Source organism: Staurois parvus, unplaced genomic scaffold, assembly GCF_062004578.1.
Source record: "Staurois parvus isolate SC_StPar_1 unplaced genomic scaffold, SC_StPar_1.0 ptg000183l, whole genome shotgun sequence".
Lineage (NCBI taxonomy): Eukaryota > Metazoa > Chordata > Amphibia > Anura > Ranidae > Staurois > Staurois parvus.
This window is the reverse complement of record NW_028317979.1, coordinates 10,195,167-10,219,009: the sequence shown is the minus strand read 5'-3', so window position 1 is coordinate 10,219,009 and position 23,843 is coordinate 10,195,167. Positions and strand designations below refer to the sequence as shown.

Here is a 23,843-nt window from a genome sequence, read left to right as displayed (position 1 = left end):
ACAATAGTTAACGGTGGGGTGGTAACCCGGGTGAAGAGCCGTCATCTCTCTGCGATGTGGGGAGGTCAGCTCTCGGCTGGAACAGCGTGGTGGCTGGAGGGAAACAGCGGTGAGGCCGGCCGGCGTGCACATCCTCCCTCAGAGCCGGATGGAACGCACGCTGGAACGTAGCGGCGGTGTGGCCGTGATGACGTCAGATCCCAGGGTGCACTGCGACGCGTTTCAGAGCATGCACTGGCCGTGGAAGGCGGAAGTGCACTCCTTTTTCAAGCAGGGGGAGGTGGATGAACAGGGGTGAATATATAGGGAACGTGAGTCTAATTGATCAATTAACCAATTAACCAGTGATTGACCATTGCTGTCAGGTAAATAGTGTAAAGTCATGGATGTTAAATGGGGGGGTAAAGGAAACCAAATGGAAAAAAGAGAGGATGTAATAAATAAGAAAACAGAAGACGAAAGAAAAATGATGAAATGGAAAAAAAAAAAAAAATAAATTAATGAAATGAAAAATGACATTAATAAAAGATTTTTGAACAGCTGAAAATCGAAAAAACTATGTGAAAAAAATTGATGGGGGTAATAAAAATACAAAAGAAAACAAAGAAAAAAAAAATTATATTCTGGGAGATTAGTGGGGTAAAATGTTCACCTTGCAGCACTGGCACATCAATTATGTAACAGTAGTGAGCAGATATTTAGTGGTAATACAGCATGATTATTACCACTTATAATGACATTATAAAGAGTAAATTACATTGTAAAAAATAGTAAAAAAACAGAATAAAATATAAATAGCGTTCCCCGCCACTTCCTTGAATATCACCAAAAATCCACTGATGGCCTACAAGTATGGGAATTAGACATTAACACTATACTATAAACACTACAATCTCCCATTCACAGCCACTCAACACTCACAATGATACTCCCCCCCCCCTTATTTTTTTATTTATTTTTTTATCAAATTTTTTAATCAAATTTTTTTTTTTTATTCATTTTTTTATTTATTTTTTAATCCAATTTTTAGTTTATTATTTATAACCTTTTGTTCATTATTTATATTTTATTCTGTTTTTTTACTATTTTTTACAATGTAATTTACTCTTTATAATGTCATTTGCATGTATTATTACCAATATGTTTATCATCTTACCATGTTAACACCCATTGTCAATATACCCGCTAGCAACATGTATATATATTAGAATTATTATGAAGCTCCTGTAGAGCCATAACCATATCCCACCTTGCAATCATGCTGTATTACCACTAAATATCTGCTCACTACTGTTACATAATTGATGTGCCAGTGCTGCAAGGTGAACATTTTACCCCACTAATCTCCCAGAATATAATTTTTTTTTTTCTTTGTTTCCTTTTGTATTTTTATTACCCCCATCAATTTTTTTCACATAGTTTTTTTGATTTTCAGCTGTTCAAAAATCTTTTATTAATGTCATTTTTCATTTCATCATTTTTCTTTCGTCTTCTGTTTTCTTATTTATTACATCCTCTCTTTTTTCCATTTGGTTTCCTTTACCCCCCCATTTAACATCCATGACTTTACACTATTCACCTGACAGCAATGGTCAATCACTGGTTAATTGGTTAATTGATCAATTAGACTCACGTTCCCTATATATTCACCCCTGTTCATCCACCTCCCCCTGCTTGAAAAAGGAGTGCACTTCCGCCTTCCACGGCCAGTGCATGCTCCGAAACGCGTCGCAGTGCACCCTGGGATCTGACGTCATCACGGCCACACCGCCGCTACGTTCAAGCGTGCGTTCCATCTGGCTCTGAGGGAGGATGTGCACGCCAGCCGGCCTCACCACTGTTCCCTTCCAGCCACCACGTTGTTCCAGCCGAGAGCTGACCTCCCCACATCGCAGTAAGATGACGGCTCTTCACCCGGGTTACCACCCCACTGTTAACTATTCCACGGTTTTTATGCTTATGATTACTTCACACATGTGAGTGTTTCTACATTTAGACTTGAATAAAAAGACTTATTGCACTTAGAGGCGCTTCTCTCCTTTTTCTCATCTACAGAAGTTGCTACAGCTTATTTGGAAGCCTTGCCCTCAGTGCCACACGGAATCCTACGCTCTTCATACAGTAGCCACTAATACCACGATCACCCCATACTACCATTTCCCAGGACTTTGCAGTGTTTGCGCTGTTACAACCCTTCCTCATTTTTTCTGAAGCAATGTTAGGGAAGCTTTGCACTCTCATCAAGGTCTTTATACACACTCCTCCTGAAGATTTGAATTTGGTACCTTCAGTTCCTCACAAACCTCTTTGAACCAGTGCAGGATATCCCACTGGGGGGCCTTTTTGGTGACCATTACCTTTGTCAGGTGTGCCGTAGTGTTGGCAGTTCCTCCTTGTAAGCAGCCTTTTCTTATCCTGCATAGGGTGCAACCCAGATGGTGCCGGCTACTGCATCTACTATATGCATAGCTCCCAATTGTCCCTGATTTCAAGGGACTGTCCCTGATTTGGAACAAAGTCCCTCTGTCCCTCTTTCCTCCTCATTTGTCCCTCTGTTTGGTTTGATCTATATAGTTGTATATTAAAGGCACTGCTTATCTATCAAAAAGTGGTTTACCATTTCATCCAGTTTCTAAATTGCTGCATTTGTAAATTTCAAAAGCCAATATAAAGAAATAGTAGTGGTAACAAAAGCACTTGTGGGTTTAAACAAATAATCTTTTTTGGTAGAATTCTCCATTAAGGGGGTGTGTTCTTTGCTTACATAAGTTTGCTTATAGGTGTCCCTCATTCCTATCTCAAAAAGTTGGGAGGTATTCCGTATGTTAAAAGTGCAAGGGAGTATACTTTTCATGGGGAGGGGGAAGATTAGAAAATGAGATATTTCAAAGTATAGTTAAACTTAAGGCTTCATTCAGACCAAGGAATTGTGGTAATGTATGTTTTCTTTTAACGTTAACATACGGCACTATAAAAAAAAAAATATAGTTGGTGCAAACAGATTCACACCTAAAATGCCTTGCAATGGTATGCATTGCATTAAAAGAAGGTGCAGGTATGTTTTGTTTTTCTGTTATCATGGATTGGAAGTCCATCATTGATGAAATGTCTGTTTTAATGCAACACCCCTTAACCTGTATGCAGTAGTGCACCACAATGGAATGGTATAGTGTGAGGCCATAGTAGTTTGGTCTGCACTGAAGGCAGTGTGATGTGCAGACTAAGTGGACTTAGGAGGGGGTTTTCTCAAAAGCGGTTTCAAGCTTTTTAGGTGGGTTTACAAGAATCAAGCTCTTGTGCATTAATTCATTTCATTGGCCAGAATAATCATATATTCTGGCCATTGAAATGAAATAACGCCCAAACGCTAAAGGTGCCTAGCATTAACACGCATTTAGCCACGCTTACAAACGTCAAGCGGGTTTTCTGCCAAAACGCTGCTGCTCCTGGGCGCACTGGCCCTAGGTTTTTTTTTCCTGCTGGTAAATCCTACTGCTACTAAAAGCTTCTAAAAGTCTATGTGTGCATGGACACATAGGATAACATGGAGGGCCGTTTGGAGACACCATCAAAGTGGCTGCAAAAACACCCTGTGTGCATGAGGCCGTATTGTTAAAAGAATCACCATGCAAAATATATTAAAAACAGGTATACTGTATAGCTGATGATGACCAGGGGCGGACTGACCATTTGGAAACTCGGGCACTGCCCAGGGGCCCGGGGTCAGTAGGGGGCCCCATGAGATGCCCCTGGTACCTTTTTCATAGGCTTTTTTGAGTTTGGGCAAGGACACAGGGGCCCCATGATCCCCTATTGCCCGGGGGCCCCCATGAGTTGTCAGTCCGCCCCTGATGATGACATTTGTAATATGTAAGAAAAAATAAACCTACATACTCACCTTTTTGCCTTGGTATTGGTGTGATACAGCAGCTGTCCCATATAGGTCCTAAGCCTGAGAGTGATAACATGACCGCTGATTGCTCAATTCTCTGTCAGCTCAGAGTGGAGAGCAGTGACTGTCAGTCAGTACACACTGGAGCGGTGTGCACTTAGAGGAGGAGCCAGCTGTCAATTAAACAGCTAGGTGGATCCTGACATTATTGCTGGGATCCTTTAAGAGCCTGGAGTGGTTCTGCCATGACAGCCGATATTGGGCAATAGCCTGCTATCGTTTGTTTCTGGGTCACAGGAGAGCAAAAGTAAGTGCACTCCTGTGATCCACAGAAGAAAAGTATGGGCAAAAAAGCTTTTGCTATAATTCTCTTTTAAGATTGAAACTTGTTTCCTTGCCATTCTAATGCCTCACACTGTGCAGATATAACCCAACCCACCCTTTCTTCCACTGTAGACTCACACAGTTTGGGCATCAGCATTTTGCCATAATTTTTACCTGATGCATTTGTTCCTCTACTTTCTTTTGCCTGTGTTTGTTCAGTAAAATCTCACAGTCTTATAATATATGGGGTCAAGAGACTCATCTCTCTCTTGGCCCCATAGAAATCTATGAGGTTCCACTGCAAACCCAGAGGAATCAGGACCCCAACCCAGCATTTAGTGACAATCCTACTTTCTAGTGATGCACCGATACCCTTTTTTGATCAGCGAGTATGAGTACCGATACTTTCAGGAAAGTACTCACGGATACCGAGCTCTGATAATTTGCGGTACGATTTGCATCCATACAACATGTATGGATGCAAATTGCACTGCAAAGAATAGAATGCAATTTGAACAGGAATGCAAATCGTATGCGGTTTTCCCACTGCTCTTGGATGAACCCAGGCTTGTCATAGCCTGAATTCACACAGGAGCAGTGTGGGAATCCTCCCTGCACCAAACCCATGGTGTCACAGAAGGAAAGGCTGGGTATTTGGGTATTTCCCTTTAAATAGTTAATTTGGACCAATCTGACAAAAATGAACTATTTACTACACTAACAAGTGCACTTGCTAGGCGCGCTGTATTAAAGCGGAACTAAACTCTCCTCTCCTTTTCAGCCACAGAAGCTACCATCTTAGCATTGCCATAATGCTGCACGTGATCAGTTACGACACCAGCCATTTGATGGTTTGAAAGTTTGGTTGAGAGCACAAGCAAATACAGCAGCTAGCATTCCTGGCATGCCAGGAATTTAACTGTTTTTTGAAACCATTAAATCATAAAAACATAGAAAAGTGACAGCAGAAAAAGACTGAGTGGTCCATCCAGTCTGCCCTTTTTGTACTGTTTTTTTTCTTGGGGGGGGATTGTTAACTTTTTTATCCGAGTATAGATCCATGCTTGTCCCAAGCATGTTTGAAGTTATTTACTGTTGACTGGCTCGCTCCAAGCATCAACTACTCTTTCAGTAAAATAGTACTTTCTGAGATTAGTTTTCAACTTTCCTCCAGTTCGTTTAAGGTCATGTTCCCGTGTTCTTGGTTTTGGTTTCATGCTGAAAATACTGACCTCCTGAACCTTATTCCACCTCTTTATGTATTTAAAGGTTTCAATCATGTCTCCCCTTTCCCTTCTTTCCTCCAGACTGTACATGTTAAATTCCTGAAGTTGCTCTTGATATATTTTATCCCCCAGACCTTTCACCATTTTTGTTACCTGCCTCTGGACTCGTTCTATCCTATCATATCAATATCTTTTTGGAAGTGAGGTCTCCAGAACTGGACACAGTATTCTAAATGAGGTTAAACTAAAGATCTATACAGGGGAATCAGGACCTCCTTCCTCCTGCTGGTGATGCCTCCTAGAATTCTATTCACTTCCCCCACTGCCTGATCACACTGTTTGCTCATTTTGCAATCATCTGACATAAGTACCCCCAAATCCTGTTCCTCTGTAGTGATGGCCAACAATGTACCCCCCAATGTTGTACTCTCTCAAAGGATTCTTTTTCCCTAGGTGCAATATTTTTTTTGGAAACATTGAACTGCAATTTCTACATATTTGACCAATCTTCCACTAATGCCAAATCATGCTCCATGTTACATACACCTCCAGGGATATCAACCCTATTGCACATCTTTGTGTCATCAGCAAAAAGACAAACCTTACACAACAAACCTTTAGTTATATCACTTACATATAGGTTAAATAGAACAGGACCTAGTACAGAGCCTTGTGGTACACCACTAGTGACTGGTCTCAGTTCCAAGTGAACCCCATTTACAACCACACTCTGGTAGCTATCCTTTAGCCAGCTGCATATCCACTTAACCACCCAAGGGCCAAGTCCTAGCTTGTACAACTTTTGTATCAGATCAATAAGTGGAACTGTATCAAATGCCTTGCTGAAATCAAGATATGCTATGTCCACAGCACCAGCCTGGTCCAAAACATTAGTAATATAGTAATAAAAATCCAATCAGATTAGTCTGACATAATCTGCCCTCAGTAAAGCCAGTTAGAGGAGAGAGAGGTGAGCCAGACTAAGTGTAGTATAAAGTAACAGTTTATTGCACACAAATATAAGTAACTTACAGGAGGTAGAGATTTTTCAGGCATCAAAATATATGGGAAGGACATTATCCGGGCATAGTACCATAAGCAGGATGGATAGGTTTAGGTGGGTTCCAGGGGCCACAGTTAACGTGATGGCTGGTTCTCCTTTACCGATCCCATGGGAGGAGCAGGGAGACCAGGTGGATATCCAGGGGGCCGCGGTGTGTGAGAGAGCCGGGTCTCCTGGCAGGTGTTGTGCCTCTCCAGCCAGCATGGGCTGTGTCACATAGGTAGAAACCAGCCTGGAATGCAACAAAGATGGCTGCTGGGCAGAAGTGATGTCAGGACGTATTGTGGAGCCGCAGGAAGGGGGCAGTGACGCATTTCAAAGCAATCAGCTTTTTAATCAGAACCCATCTAAGGCTATCCATTCTGCTTATGGTACTGTGCCGGGATGACGTCCTTCCCGTATATTTTGATGCCTGAAAAATCTCTACCTCCTGTGAGTTGCTTATATTTGTGTGCAATAAACTGTTACTTTTATACTACACTTAGTCTGGCACACCTCTCTCTCCTCTAATTTTCTCACTACAGAGTTCCGCTGAACTCTAGAGGGTGCTGCCTCACGACAGTGCCATACCTTGCAGCGTTTTAAAGAACCCCCCCCTCCCCCAGAACTACCCAAGCTGCATTATCTCCTATCTCCACCAAACGTTCCATACCCCCTCCACTACAAACCCCCTGGGACAAATTCTGGGACAAATCATTTGTGCCAAGGTGTATGAGAACATCAACATTGCATTCTTCACTAGTTTTGACAATTTTAAAATATGCCTTTTGTTTCTCCTAACAGCAGCACCAGGTAAACATCTAACTAACTTTGACACTTCCACATAATTTCTTAAAGAAACACCTCTTACAATTGAATCACCAACAAGAAGATGACTTCTCCTTTTAGGAGCCTAATCCACAACACTTGCCTGGAATGGAACCTTAAATAAAATGGTTACTTTAGGCAAAGCAATTTTTTCTCAGGGTCCTGCTTCCTATGATAACAGTCAGCTACATTTGCAACTTTGTATCTGCTTCTAGCTCAGAAAGAACACTATAGGAGTTATGCAGTGTCACACCAAAAGCTACATGTTTATTGTCCACAGGCCTCACTCTTCCTGACCCAACAGGCCCTTCTCCTGTGCAGTCTTTGAGGAAGAGTAGTTTTTTGCAAGGCAGGTCAACAGAACAAATTGACTTAGACAGCTTCCTGATCTCAGACTGCAGGGCAATACCAGTGAATTTAGGCAAGCAATGTCTTCATGTAGACTAGAAATCTCCATAAAAATGGGACAGCATCCCAGCTTCCAAAAAGCACCACGAAAAACAAATGCCAAACAAGTACTGCACTGAACTAAACCAAACATTTAAAAAAAGATTTACTTAAAGCGGAGCTCCATCCAAAAGGGGAAGGTCCGCTTTAAGTCTTTTCCCCTGCTTCCCATGAAGGATTGGCACCTTTGGGGAGCAGGTACCTGAATTTGACAGGTACCCGCTCCCGCTTCCGCCACGATTGCCTAAGGTGATCGAAAGCGAAAATTGTCCTCCCCCCTCCCTCCCAGTAGTCTTCTGGGACACATGACAGGTCCCAGAAGACTACGGGGCCATTCACAAAGCGCAGAGCTTCTTGCACATACCTAGTGTACACCTGGCTGTGAAGCTGCAAGCTGTCACAGCTGGGTGCCCACACTGAAGATGCCGGCGCCAGGGAGAGAAGACAACCGGTGAAACCAGCCATGGTGAGGACACCGCTGGACCGAGGGACAGGTAAGTGTCTGTATTTTAAAAGTCAGCAGATACAGTTTTTGTAGCTGCTGACTTATTTTTTTTTGTTTCAGCTGGAACTCCGCTTTAAATTAAAACAAGAGTACTAACCAAAGATAGTTGGCTGTTTTCATACTGATGTTCAAACTATGCACTTTTGTCCTGCTGAACTTCCAAGGAGCAAAGTCTACAGAGTTGCTACCCCTCTTAACTCAAACACTAATTAGGCACCAATTAGGACAGCAGGTCACCTCTCTTACATATGCTAATTGATAACAGCCAGTAATCAATGGGTTGAATTCTGCTTTAACTGTATGCAGCCGCAGCTACCTACAATACACAGTACTGTGACTCACCGGGAAAGGCATAGGGACTTCTGGTCTCATTCCTAGAATAAAATAGTGTCCGGCTGAGCGCCACTAAACCATTCCCAGAAGATTAGCATTTTATGAGTGTGATTGTAGCCTCATTTGCCTGCTTCTCCCCTTCAGAGGAAGCTTTACATTCATTCATTGACTATAAATATTTCTTTGAATAGCTAAGGGACGCTCAGCCTGACTCTATTTTGTTCCAGGATTGGGGTAGTAAGTCCACCTTCTTAATGGCAGAACACAGCACTGTATACTGTATATGGCTGGGGCTACATACAGTTCAGGCCCCTTTAGCACGGGCGTTCTGATTAGGTCCTCTTGTCAGTTTTTCATGCAAACTTGATTGGAAGATCCATTCATCCCTATGGACAGGTGGCTGTAAACACACTTGTGTCCATTGACACCCGCCTACCTCTTGGGCTGATCTGGTCCGCTAAAAAAAGGAGATCGATCCTCCTCCATGTAGGCAGATCGGATGGTAATTGGGTGTAAACGGACAGTGGAAACGTTTTACACCTGGCCGCCCATAGAGCAGAGCGGGCTGTGTCTACGCTGCATAAACTGAGCAGACACAGATGTGTCATCTGTCCACTCTGGTCCCCAACTGATCAGAACAGAGTCCGCCCCGTGTTATAGGGGCCCTACAGAGCATGCCCAGCAAGCGCACCTGTTTGTGTACTAGTTTGTAGCAGCCAAATTAAAGCGGAGCTCCACCCAAAGGTGAAGTTCCGCTTTAAGGACTGCTCCTCATTAAGGATTGGCACCTTTGGGGAGCAAGGGGGGGGGTACCCAAATTTTACAGGTACCTGCTCCTACTTCCGGTCCAATCACCTAGGCGATCGAAGGCGGAAGGTGTCCTTCCCCCCCTCCCTGTAGTCTTTTGGGACACGTGACGGTTCCAGAAGACTACAGGACCATTCAGGAATCGCAGAGCTACTCGCGCATGAACAGTGGGTACCCGGCTGTGAAGCCACAAGCTATCACAGCCGGGTGCCCACACTGAAGATGCTGGCCTCCTGGAATACAGGATGGCCAGTGAAACGGGCTGTGGGGGACACACCGTGGGACTGAGGGACAGGTAAGTGGCTGTTTTTTTAAAAGTCAGCAGCTACAGTTTTTGTAGCTGCTTTTATTTTTGATAGGTTGAGTGGAACTCCGCTTTAACTATTTAAAGGGACATTAAACGTCAGGATCAGCTTTAACCCTGAAAAGGCCAAACCACTGTGCCACATCTCTAATGGGACTTTTTTGGAGGCAAATCTGGCCATTGAAAACAGGGAGGTGTAATTTTTGGTGCAACAGGTTTACAGCCTTATGGGCTGGGAGGTCAGGGGGTGGTAAAACTATGAATCACCCACCTATTCATACCACTCCGTGCGAATGAGGCCTTAAAGCGGATCTGTACTCACCTCTGATCCCTGCAATGATCTGTCCCGGAGCTCCCCACCTGGCTGCTGACATCATTGGGTCCCAAATGCCAGCCGCTGTCATTTGCCAGGCAGCGATGATGTCACTCCCGTGCATGCATTCTGCACTGCTGAATTTGTACAGTGAGCCGCACCTGCGTGGCTCACTGTACAGGGGTGGACAGGCAGGTAGGTAGCTTTGTTAACAGTAGGTAGGCATGTTTAATACAGACAAGACAAAGCATGTCTCTTCTGCATTCAAAATCCTGCCTGTCCGGCCATTGGTAATTCTTTTACTTAACGTTCCAGGTTGAGAACAATCAGGCATCTCCACGTGAAAGCCAGCAAGTGCCCAGATATACATACACTTCCAGTGAGGGACAACTGAAGCCTTCCTCTCATTGGATGGCAAGCTGGCTGGGTATGGAAAAGTCAGGACACCAATGGTGGCTTCTATTTCAATGTGTGACTTCAGGAACCCCGCCCACAAATCCGTCAGGTTGGCCAGCTTGGTCGTTTCATTACTCCCCGTTATTCTCACCACGACAATCACCCATCTAAATTCCCTTCACAGAAACAGCCCGCAGCGTGTGACGTCAGCACGCGCCAGCGCGGCACAGCCATGGTAACCTGGACGTGGGTGCGCTCCCGGAAGTGGAGAGCAGTACGCCGCGCTTCCCCCCACACGCCGCTTCCGGTTGGAGAAGGCTCTCTCCGCCGGGATGTTCCCGTGACCGGTGCCAGCCCGCCGCCTCTATAACCCCCCGAGCAGTGTCTCCTGGCCCCCGGTGTGCAGCCTCGGAGCCCCGACCATGTTGTGAGGAGGAGGAGCAGGGAGCTGGCGCCGTCTTCTGTCTCTCCGCTCATTTAGCGAGGCCTGTGTGGATTCCCCGGCTTTGTTTTTATAGGGTCCTCCGCGCTCCCTTCCCGGTGACAGCGCCCTCCACCCCCGCCGCCATGGCCTCTTCTTCTGGGAACGATGACGACCTCACCATACCCCGGGCTGCCATCAACAAGATGATCAAAGAGACTCTGCCCAGTGTACGGGTGGCCAATGATGCCCGGGAGCTGGTGGTCAACTGCTGCACCGAGTTCATCCACCTCATCTCCTCCGAGGCCAATGAGATCTGCAACAAGTCCGAGAAGAAGACCATCTCCCCGGAGCATGTCATCCAGGGTAAGGGGGGTATCACCAGAGTCCCCATCCTCTCCTGCACTGCCAGGATCCTCTGCAGGCTTTACCTACACCCCCATGTCATGCCTTGTAATGAAGGGGAGAACTATACACAGTGACAGCAATTGTGGGATCTGCATCAGAAATCCTTCCATTGCCCCTCATTGCAGGCAGCCCACACTCTGAGATACGTTGCAGGCTTTCTTACTAGTCTGATATGAGCTGATCGTCTACATACCCATACATTGGGACCTGGAGATGGCAGACTTCTATCACATATTGGCCAGGGTCTCTCAGACCTCCATCAGATGATAGATGGTTGGGGCCCACCAGACTGCCGCCAGGAGGTTAGGTGGCCGGGGCCCCGCCGCCAGGAGGTTAGGTGGCCGGGGCCCCGCCGCCAGGAGGTTAGGTGGCCGGGGCCCCGCCGCCAGGAGGTTAGGTGGCCGGGGCCCCGCCGCCAGGAGGTTAGGTGGCCGGGGCCCCGCCGCCAGGAGGTTAGGTGGCCGGGGCCCTGCCGCCAAGAGGTTGGAGAGTCGGGGTCTGTCATACCTCATTCAGAGATCCCACCTTTGCACTGTTCTGAAGCATCTCCTACTTAAGCATACTGGTGTCTTTCTCACTAGTCTGATAGCAACATATCATCTACATATACTTTGGCTTCCTTCACACAGATGTATCTATGTGTACACCAGTGCACAGGTGTTCCGTGCATCCATGCGCAGGCAGTCCCTTTCATGTCTTTCGGGACGCACAGCTCTACTGACTCAGCCTCTGCTCCCAGTTTGACAGCTGTGTATGTCCAGAACAGACAATGTGCATTCAGGGACACATACCTGCACAGCAGCTGTGTCCCTGTAGCCGCTGCGTATTGATAGACCTGAATAAGATTGCCATGCAGATACGTGGAACACCTGTGCATCCCATGCAGGTAAAGATGGCTGTTTTCACAGAGGTACGCACAGATACACCTGAGTGGATAAGGCCCCACATTCTAATCTTGTTAGTAAGTGCTTAGAGAATTCTTGAGTCAGCTGGAAAATATTCACTCCCTGTTTCTTATGTTATGTAGTCTTCTATGTTTGAAGACGCATTTGGGTTTTGATACCTTTTTATGGTCATCCACTATAATATGACACATACAGTGGAAATCACATATGTACAAGGATGCCTGAATTTAGTGCAACTACCTAATCAAAGCATAAAAACTCTTTATCTAGTGAGAGAGTGCTGAGAAATGTACGAGGTTTTATTCCGTTATCATGGTTGGGATGGAAAAAAAAGTTTCTCAATCAGCTGAATGCAGTCATCCTTCTACCTTTGGTGATTTATACTGACTGTGTAAGGGATAAACCTGCACCTGGGATATGTCTGGCTGAAGTGTGGGTAGACTTGACACATCGTTATTTGAATTTATTGAGAAATTGCTGAGAGTAATGAGTCAACTATCAACTATCTATATATCTATATATCTGATTTAACCACTTCCAGTCCAGACACTTTCACCCCCTTCCTGACCCAGGGCAATTTTCAGCTTTCAGCGCTATCACACTTTGACAATTGCGCGGTCATGCAACACTGTACCCATATGAATTTATCATTTTTTTTTTTGAGACAGATAAAACTTTATTTAGTTTATTTAGTTGGTATTTATTCACCACTGGGATTTTTATTTTTTTTTGCTATGTAAATGTCCAAAGAAATTTTAAAAAAGTGTTTTTCTTAAATTTTGCAAATAAATAATATTTCATCATAAATCTTGGCCAAAATGTATTATGTTTTTATCTTTTTAGTAAAAAAAAAATAAGCCAAATTAGTTTATAACCAAAAATTATAATTTTTAAACACTTTTTTTTACATTTTATTTTTTTTTTTATATTATTTATTTATTTTTTTACATACTGTCACCCTAGCAGTACAGTGTCACCATGGTGACACTGTACTACTTTTGGGGGGTGATGAAGAATATATATTTTTTTTATACTGATTTTTTTTATACCCATATAGGATGTAAAAGCAATCATTTCTCTTTCTCTCTGTCTGCATTCTTGCAGCCATTGAGAACTACTGAGTGAGCAGTGATTGGTCACAGCTTGTCACATGGTACAAGGCTGTTGTGAGTAGCCTTGTACCATGTGACCTCTGTGATCATTCACAGATTTCACGTAGTAAGCAATGATGTCAGAAGTGACATATTACTTACTACTTTGCATGTGATCACTGATTGGCCAATCAGTGATCACATGATCGGGACCTCGTACAGAGGTCCTGTCCGACGATTGGTGTTTCACTGTGTCCGGAAGACACAGCGGGCACCGGATCGTGGTGCGGGGAGGCCATTTATAAACGGCCACCCGACCCTGCAGTGCCACCGTCCGGCCGTTTATATACAACAGCCGGTCAGGAAGTGGTTAAACTAAACCTGTATAGCTATGACATGACCAAGCCACCTGGGACATAGAAGGTCCCATGAAGTGCCAGAGCTGAGCATTTGGAAAGTGAAACATCCACACTTCTAGGGATAGGGAACACTAGGCTCCGCGTGTGACTTTGCTCTGTGCCTAAGCTACTTATTGACAGGCATGTGGGGTGTGTGTTGACACTTCCACGTTTTTCCAATGTTTTTCAATAAGACTGTTCAGATCTCTGAGTGTTGCACTGTAATTTGAAGAATGAAACACCTGTTTTTCTGTGCATTTTTGTGCATTGTAGTTCCCAAAAAAAATGAGAACACACATTAAAACATAGACAAAATAAAACATGGATAGATGTGAATTTGACATAAGTCTATGCAAACTCTGGCTTTCACAAAGTCATTATGTTCACAGGAACGTCTGCTGGCTCCATTTACAAGATATGTTTGTGTATGTAAATGGCTGATATATACATCTCTTCCAGCAATTCCAAGGTGTGTGTGTGTGTGTGTGTGTGTGTGTGTGTGTTTGTGTTTTCACATGCAATAAGTTGTACTGGTCCCAAATCTGTAGATGTTTTAATGTGACTGTGCTTGATTGTTCTTTCATTGCAAGCATATCTGTTCTTTAGCAGGGTTTCTGAATACACTGCCAGTAAAAGAGAAACTCATATGTCTGTAAGTAAAACACAATCATAAAAAGGAAACGTAAAAGTCTCATTCAAAATTTCTATCTGGTAAATATTAAACATTACAACTCAAAACGAAAGGAAAAACCTCTAATTGATTTCTCTGACATATTGGCACTTGCATGTCAGCACTGTCGCTCCATGGCTGACGTGGAGAAGTGTGTTGTCTTAGAAGCTTGTGATTTTGATGTACTCTGCCAATAAAATGTATTACGTAAACTGTTCATTTTTCTGCCTCTGTTGATGGCTAACTCAGAGCAGTCCTGTCTGCACATCACTCAGCAGGTGGCAATCTGCCCATTACATTCCCCTGAGACCTGCTGATAAGTTCCACTTTTATAGAGCTAGTAATATATCACATTTTGTGTCTGTATAAATCATAAGCCTGCTGACAGCTTGCTAGATAAAGCATCTGCATTATTCTTAGCATTGAAGAGTCAAGTGTTGAATATTTATAAGACAGTGTTTTCATTGGATCTGTTTGGTTGACTCTGCGTAACAGTGAATGTGCATAGAATAGATTAACCTTTTTAATTTTTTTATCTGTTTTGTGAAAGACCAGTGTACAGAATAAGGTGCTGTTTAATATATTCTAATTATATGGTGGCAGTTGAGCAATAAAGAAATACTGAGCCCAGAAGGCAAACGCACCATCCAAGATCATATGGAGTTTATGTAAATATATTTAGGTAATTACAAACCTGAGCTGTTTACACTGGATTCTTCATGAATGTAGAACATACTTTATTTCTCATGTAATGTGTCGTTGTGTATATATAGTTACATAGTTAGTCTGGCTGAAAAAAAGACAAAAATCCATCCAGTTCAATTAAAAAAAAAAAGAAAAGTTATCCTATACCCACAATTGATCCAGAGCAGTGGTTCTTAACCTTTTTGGAGGTACTGAACCCCACCAGTTTCATATGCACATTCACCGAACCCTTCTTAATTGGAAAAATAAAATATGATTTTTAAAATTCAAAACATAGGTATATATTTTTTACATAGGTGCACAAAATGAACAAAACCATTAAGAACAAAGAACAAAACCATTAAAACATGATTTTCACACAAAAACAAAATAATGAATATTTACCGCAAATCAGTGTGACTGCTGTTGTCTTTCAGAGGCCAGTTCAGAAATGCGCGACATTACCTTGGCAAGTGCCACTCTCATGTCATTTTCGCAACAAAGTCTGTTCCTTTTCTTCGTCTTTATGTCCAGCATCCTCGAAAAGGATTGCTCGCAAAGATATGTTGTAACAAACGGTATGAAAATTCATCCCCCATATAGTAATTCATCCCCCATATAGTAATTCATCCCCCATATAGTAATTCATTCCCCATATTAATTCATCCCCCATATTAAGTCCCCAAGTCCCCCCTGTGTCAATTCACTTACCTTTGCTCTGCGCGTTCCTCTCGCTGTATTCCCGCGCCGTTCCGGTCTTCAGGGCGGACTGTGAGAGGAGCCTAGCTCCTCTCACGTTCGTCACGCTGCCCCGCCTACACACATCCTGACAGCCAATCACTGGCTATCGGGATGTGAGTGGCAGCGAGACTGGCCAATCATTGCATTTGAGTCCCTGCCGCCCGAGAGGAGGGAGGGGAGCGGGCGCCCGGCACACAAGAGCCGCGGCTTGCCGACCACTGGCCATGTCATCACAAATCATGAGTCGGGTGTGGGTCACCTCCGCCGAACCCCCGAGACTGACTCACCGAACCCCTGGGGTTCGATCGAACCCAGGTTAAGAACCACTGATCCAGAGGAAGGCAAAAAAACCCCCAGCAAAGCAGAATCCAATTTGCTCTTGCAGGCGAAAGAATGCCTTCTTGATCCCCCGAGAGGCAATCGGATATTCCCTCGATCAACTTTACCTATAAATGTTAGTATCCAGTTATATTCTGTGTATCTAAGAGAGTCCAGGCCTTTTTTAAAGCAATCCAATGAGCTGGCCAGAACCAACTCTTGAGGGAGAGTATTCCACAATTTCACAGCTCTTGCTGTGAAGAAACCTTTCTGTATTTGGAGATTAACCACTTTACAACCACACTATAGCAGAATGACTGCTAGAGCATGGTTGTCCAGTTCTGGGAGGGTGTTATATGACGTCCTCCCAGAACGTGCACCCGCAGTGGTCAGTGATCGCTGTGTCCTTAGGACACAGTTGCCAGTTATCGGCAGAACTTTCTTCACGCTGTCACAGCGTGAGCAAAGTATTGCCGATAAGCGGCAAATGTCACAGTGCCGAACTGCACTTATAATCGGGGCACCGATATCAGTGCCGCCCATCAGTGCCTGTAATGCCTATGAAATGTGTTGGCCTTGGACCCTTTGTTTCTTGGGGAATTTTTACAATAAAGCATCGTTGCCCAGATGCCAGAAGCGTGAGAAATGACATTTTGATGTCATTTCTCTAGGCTAAAGGAACAGAGTCACAAGACATTAGACTGCTTAAAGCAGATAAGAAGTGTTTGTGGGATGGAACGTGTGTGTGTGTGGGATGGAACGTGTGTGTGTGTGGGATGGAACGTGTGTGTGTGTGTGTGTGTGTGTGTGTGTGTGTGTGTGTGTGTGTGTGATGGAACGTGTGTGTGTGTGTGTGTGTGTGTGTGTGTGTGTGGGATGGAACGTGTGTGTGTGTGTGTGTGTGTGTGGGATGGAACGTGTGTGTGTGTGTGTGTGTGTGGGATGGAACGTGTGTGTGTGTGTGTGTGGGATGGAACGTGTGTGTGTGTGTGTGTGTGTGTGGGATGGAACGTGTGTGTGTGGGATGGAACGTGTGTGTGTGTGTGTGATGGAACGCGTGTGTGTGTGTGTGTGTGTGTGTGGGATGGAACGCGTGTGTGTGTGTGTGTGTGTGTGTGTGGGATGGAACGCGTGTGTGTGTGTGTACGTGTGTGTGGGCTGGAACGGAACGTGTGTGTGTGTGTGTGTGTGGGATGGAACGTGTGTGTGTGTGTGTGTGTGTGTGTGTGGGATGGAACGTGTGTGTGTGTGTGTGTGGGATGGAACGTGTGTGTGTGTGTGTGTGTGTGTGTGTGATGGAACGTGTGTGTGTGATGGAACGTGTGTGTGTGTGTGTGTGTGGGATGGAACGTGTGTGTGGGATGGAACGTGTGTGTGGGTGTGTGGGATGGAACGGAACGTGTGTGTGTGTGTGTGGGATGGAACGTGTGTGTGTGTGTGTGTGTGTGTGTGTGTGTGTGGGATGGAACGTGTGTGTGTGTGTGTGGGATGGAACGTGTGTGTGTGTGGGATGGAACGTGTGTGTGTGTGGGATGGAACGTGTGTGTGTGTGTGTGTGTGTGTGTGTGTGGGATGGAACGTGTGTGTGTGTGTGTGGGATGGAACGTGTGTGTGTGTGTGTGGGATGGAACGTGTGTGTGTGTGGGATGGAACGTGTGTGTGTGTGTGTGGGATGGAACGTGTGTGTGTGTGTGTGTGTGTGTGGGATGGAACGTGTGTGTGTGTGTGTGTGTGTGTGTGTGTGTGTGTGTGTGTGTGTGTGGGATGGAACGTGTGTGTGTGGGATGGAACGTGTGTGTGTGTGTGTGGGATGGAACGTGTGTGTGTGTGGGATGGAACGTGTGTGTGTGTGTGTGTGTGTGGGATGGAACGTGTGTGTGTGTGTGTGTGTGTGGGATGGAACGTGTGTGTGTGTGTGTGGGATGGAACGTGTGTGTGTGGGATGGAACGTGTGTGTGTGTGTGTGTGGGATGGAACGTGTGTGTGTGTGTGTGGGATGGAACGTGTGTGTGTGTGTGTGTGTGGGATGGAACGTGTGTGTGTGTGTGTGTGTGGGATGGAACGTGTGTGTGTGTGTGTGGGATGGAACGTGTGTGTGTGGGTGGGTGGGTGGGTGGGATGGAACGTGTGTGTGTGTGTGTGTGTGTGTGGGATGGAACGTGTGTGTGTGTGTGTGTGTGTGTGGGATGGATTGTGTGTGGGATGGAACGCGTGTGTGTGTGTGTGGGATGGAACGCGTGTGTGTGTGTGGGATGGAACGCGTGCGCGTGTGTGGGATGGAACGCGTGCGTGTGTGGGGGATTGAGTGTGTGGGGGTGTGATTTATTAAGTATAGATTAGTAATGTATCAAAGGTATGCATACATGAATAAAATAGACGCACAAGGTAACTGTGAGTAGTAGTAGCATGAATAGCTGAATACACGGAACAGTGTGGCATCACCCCTACAGCAGACGTGTCTTTGCACGAAACGCGTCTAGGAGGAGCCCTTGCACGCCTTGACGTCACGCTGCCGGATCAGGAGGTCCGGCGGCCACCTAATGGTTCACACTGGTCAGTGTATTCAGCTATTCATGCTACTACTACTCACCGTTACCTTGTGCGTCTATTTTATTCATGTATGCATACCTTTGATACATTACTAATCTATACTTAATAAATCCTTTGGAATACTACACTATGAGCACCTTTATCTTTATTGCTTTGCACTGAGCTCCTACACCTCAGCCCAGTATTCCAGGTGACCTGTCCAGGCCTAGGAAGCAAGCCCTAAGACCAGACCAGTATGCCCATCACCTACCACCAAAATTGAGGGACCACCCGAGGATCATTCTATCATCGGGCAGTACCGGAATAGGACCTCCGGATTGTTGGGATCTATATATGCGCATTAAGAGTGCGCTTCTGGTGAGTGGGCAATCTTTCCATACTTTCACATCGGGATGCTGGAGCAGTGCTTGTATTGATTAAAGTCACGATTTATCATTTCGGACTGTTCACCCACTGTTATATCATTTTGAACTGGTCACCTATCATACCATTTTGGACCCTACACCTTTTAGTCATTCTTGCATAAGACGTTATACTATTAATATTGTCACCATTCATCTTAGCACTGCACTTTCATTTTCCATTTGTATATTTAGAAAGGTTTTTGTGCATCCAGCAGCTTTGAAGTGCGCTCGCTAGGACACATTGTATACATAAATGCCGTTTTATGTTGCTGAGCTCACCAGTGCGTTCTTCTTTCCTCAGAATGTACCAAACTGTTGACTTGGCCACTCCTAATATTGCTGCTATCTCTCTGATGGATTTGTTTACTTTTTTAAGCCTTACAATGGCCTGTTTCACTTGCATGGACAACTCCTTTTGAACGCATTATGTAGGTTCACAGCAATAGATTCTAAATGCAAATACCACACTTAGGATCAACTCCAGACATTTTACCTGCTTAATTGATGAAGAAATAGCGGAGTAGCCCATACCTGCCCATAAAACAGCTTTTGATTCAACTGTCCAATTACTTTTGGTCCCTTGAAAAAGGGGGATGGCTACTCTTAAGATTCCTCCAATTTGCATGTACATACCCTCAAATTAAACCTGAGAGTGTGCACTTTCAGCCCATATCCATAATATAACTATAGCTTGAATATGTTCTGGTAAATACCTGGAAAAAAATAAATAAAATTGTGCCTGTGTCCAAATATATATGGACCTAACTGTAGTTGCTCAATTAAATAGTGCATTGAGGTCGGCTTGTAAGTTGAATAACGTCCTTACAGGATGTCTCCAACTGCAAAGTTTGGTGTAATTTCCAAAGACTGAAACGGTATTTTTAATCCCAGACGCTATATAGTTTATAAATATATTAAATAAGGGTCCCAACACTGAACCTTGGGGTACACCACTAATAACCCTAGACCATTCAGAGTATGAATCATTAACCACTACTCCCTGAATATAATCTTAGCCAGTTTACTATGCCATTTACATACTGATTTCCCCCCCAAGTCTGTAGACTTTACCTTACACATTAGCCGTGTGTGGGAAACTGTGTCAAACGCTTTTACAAAATCCAACCATACCATGTCCACTGCCACCCTCTGTCCAAGGGTTTGCTCACCTCCTCATGAAAAGAAATCAGATTTGTTTGACAACTTCTGTCTTTCATGAATCCATGCTGTCTGTTGCTAAAAATATTTTTTTCCAGCAAGACCTCATCTGTGTGGTCTTCTATTAAACTCTCCAGTATCTTCCCAAATATAGAAGTTAAACTAACAGGTCTATAATTACTTGGTACAGAGATTTATCCCTTTTTAAATATTGGCACCACATTGGCATTATGCCAATCCAGTGGTACTATGCCAGTCATTAAAGAGTTCTACAAGTAAGAAACAATAGCTTTGAGATGACAGAGCTCAATTCTTTAAGGACCCATGAGTGTATGCCATCTGATCCAGGTGCTTTATTCACCTTTTTATTCTAAATATTTCTGGAGCATATCAATTGTGAGCCAGTGTGGATCATCTGGAGCTGTGTCAATACCATGCCCATTATGGACAAGAGCTCCCCCATGCTCCTTATGTATACACAGTGCTGAAGAAGGTGTTTAATAAATTTGCCTTCTCTTTTCCTCAGTCACCCACTCTTGATTATTGTGTAAAGGGCCTACATGCTCGGACCTGACCTTTTTACTATTAATATTAGGGATGCACTGAAATTTCGACCACCAAAACATATTGGCCGAAAATAGCCCTATCGGCATTCTGCCGGTTGGAAAAATTGTGCCAATGCAGGAGACTGTGTGTACTGCAGATGTGAGGGCGGCTGAGAAAGGCAGGAGAGGAGGAGTGACTGGCTGTCACTACATATCAATGCCGGTTTTTAAATGTAATTGCCAGCTTTTTTTTTCTTTACTATAGCTCCCAAAATGAGCTGTCACTTTCCCCCAAGCTAAAAGAAGCCGTTTCCTTTTAGTTTCTTCTCCGAGTTAGGCCTCGTGATGTACACGGGACACTTCTGAACGATGGAAACTGACTGCTGGAAAACGTAGATTAAAAAACGTCTGTTTAGCCACATTTGCATACCGCATTTTGCGCGTTTATGAGCGTTGCGTTTAGAAGAGGTTCTTTCAGGTAACCTCAGGAGACCTCCCAAAAATGCCCAGAAAGCACTGAAAAACAGTAAAAAATGTGCAATTTCAGACATTTTGAGAGCGATAGAGAGCAGAAGCAGAGAGAGCAATATTTGTTGAGGTTTTTTTTTTTTTTTTTTTTTTTTTTTTTTTTGGATGTGTTCTAGCTCATCTCTGTGCAGAAATTATTTCAGCAGTGTCTAACTTTTTTTTTTTTTTCATGCAAAACCTCAAAGTATGGTGTGCTAGGTCCATTTGAGTACCGGGAAAACACTTTGCATGTATTTTTTTTGATGAAAATAGGCTCTGGACAGCATCTGGAAATGGAAGAGCTAAAAAAATTTTCAAATGCAAACGCCTACAAACACATTGCGTTTGAAACGCTGCTAAAATCTCCTGCGGAACGCAAGTTTTCTGCGTTCAAAAAACAACTGTAAACTCAACTGCCTGTAAATGACATAGTGTACATGGACACATGGGAAAACATTAGGGAGAGTTCAGGGACTGCTGAAAAAAATGCTGAACAGCTCCTAAACATGAGTTTATCAGTTGCAGTGTACATGAGCCCTTAAAAGAAACAATGTTTCCTTTAGCTCCGGGGAAAGTGACAGCTAATTGTGTGAGCTATAGTGAAGAGAAAAAAAAGTCAACAATTGCATTTTAAAACCGGCACCAACATATAGTGAAAGCCAGTGAGGGAGCCTCTCTGTATACAGTTGCAAGAAAAAGTATGTGAACCCCTTGGGATTTTGTGGAGTTTTGCATGAATTGGGCATAAAATGTGCTCTGAACGTCATCTAAGTCACAACAATAGAAGAACACAGTCTGCTGAACATAATACTACACAAACATTAGATGTTGCCATGGTTTAATTGCACATAACATGTAAACATTCACAGTGCAGGGAGGAAAAAGTATGTGAACCTTTGATTTAATAACTGATTGACCCTCCTTTGGCAGGAATAACCTCAACCAAACGTTTCCTGTAGTTGCAGATCAGACCTGCACAACGATCTGGAGTAATTTTGGACCACTCCTCTTCACAAAATTGTTTCAGTGTAGAAATATTCTTGGGATGTCTGGTGTGAATCGCTCTCTTAAGGTCATGCCACAGCATTTCAATCGGGTTGAGGTCAGGACTCTGACTGGGCCACTCCAGAAGGCGTATTCTGTGCTGTGGCAGCCATTGTTTTGAAGAATTACTTGTATGCTTTGGGTCATTGTCCTGTTGCATCACCCATCCTCTGCGGAGCTTCAGTTGGCGGACAGATGGTCGTACGTTTTCCTGCAAAATGTCTTGATAAACTCTGGAATTCATTTTCCCATCAATGACAACAATCCGTCCAGGCCCTGAGGCAGCAAAGCAGCCCCAAACCATGATGCTCCCTCCGCCATGTTTTACAGTGTGGATGAGGTTTTGATGTTGGTGTGCTGTGCCTTTTTTTCTCCTCACATAGTGTTGTGTGTTCTTCCCAAACAACTCAATCTTGGTTTCATCTGTCCACAGTATATTTTGCCAGTAGTGCTGTGGAACATCCAGGTGCTCTTTTGCAAACTTCAAACGTGCTACAATATTCTTTTTGGACAGCAATGGCTTACTCCGTGGTGTCCTCCCATGTACTCCATTCTTGTTTAATGTTTTCCTTATTGTAGATGTGTCAACAAAAATGTTAGCATGTGCCAGAGATTTCTGTAGGTCTTTAGCTGACACTCTGGGATTCTTCTTTACCTCATGCAGCATTCTGCGCTGTGCTCTTGCAGTCATTTTTACAGGACGACCATGCCTAGGGAGAGTAGCAACAGTGCTAAACTTTCTCCATTTGTAGACAGTCTGTCTTACCGTGGACACATGAACATCAAGGCTTTTGGAGATACTTTTGTAACCCTTTCCAGCTTCATGCAAGTCAACAATTCTTGATCATAGGTCTTCTGAGAGCTCTTTTCTGCGAGGCATGGTTCACATCAGAGAGTGCTTCTTGAAACCAGTAAACCCAAAACAGGTGTGTGTTTTTTAAGGGCAGGACAGCTGTCAGCAACACATCCAATATCATCACACTGATTGGAGTCAAGGTTGGCTCACTCCTGGCTCCAATTGGCTCTGGGAGAAGTCATTAAGCTAGGGCCTCACATACTTTTTCCTCCCTGCACTGTGAATGTTTACATGTTATGTGCAATTAAACCATGGGAACATCTAATGTTTGTGTAGTATTATGTTCAGCAGACTGTGTTCTTCTATTGTTGTGACTTAGATGACGTTCAGAGCACATTTTATGCCCAATTCATGCAAAACTCCACGTAATCCCAAGGGGTTCACATACTTTTTCTTGCAACTGTACACTGCTCCCCCACTGTATACACTGCTCCTCTCCTGCCCTCTCCTTGCACATAATTCCCCTCCACCCCCTCCCCCCCCTACAAAGAGGACCTGTCACTCATATGATATCACATAGGGGACTATTGGTTTCTTATGTGATAGCAATAAAATCATAAATAAAAATATACATGAAACTAGAAAATAAATACATTTGAGCCTCCCCACCCCCACATATGTTGCACGTTTTCAGTTCGGTTTTCGGCCACATGCATTCTGAGTTTTGGTATTGGTTTCGGCAACAGAACTTTCATTTCGGCACATCACTAATTAATATATTTGAAG

General features: G+C 44.1%; 1 protein-coding gene and 1 long non-coding RNA gene across 3 annotated transcripts in view; one reads left to right on the top strand and one right to left on the bottom strand.

Moving 5' to 3' along the window:
* The window catches only part of LOC149462215 (uncharacterized), a 114,840-nt gene extending 104,176 nt beyond the window's left edge, over positions 1 to 10,664 (bottom strand). The window contains exon 1 of one of the 2 annotated variants that reach the window (XR_016312699.1): positions 10,031 to 10,664. This is a non-coding gene — a long non-coding RNA (uncharacterized LOC149462215). The remainder of the gene's footprint in view (positions 1 to 10,030) is intronic. The other variant, XR_016312700.1, reaches the window with a different exon arrangement.
* Positions 10,665 to 10,671: 7 nt separating this feature from the next.
* Positions 10,672 to 23,843, top strand: part of DR1 (down-regulator of transcription 1) — a 33,610-nt gene continuing 20,438 nt past the window's right edge. Inside the window, exon 1 of the mRNA XM_089677314.1 lies at positions 10,672 to 11,204. Coding sequence (XP_089533440.1) covers positions 10,985 to 11,204 — 220 coding nt within the window. The 5' untranslated portion in view covers positions 10,672 to 10,984. The remainder of the gene's footprint in view (positions 11,205 to 23,843) is intronic.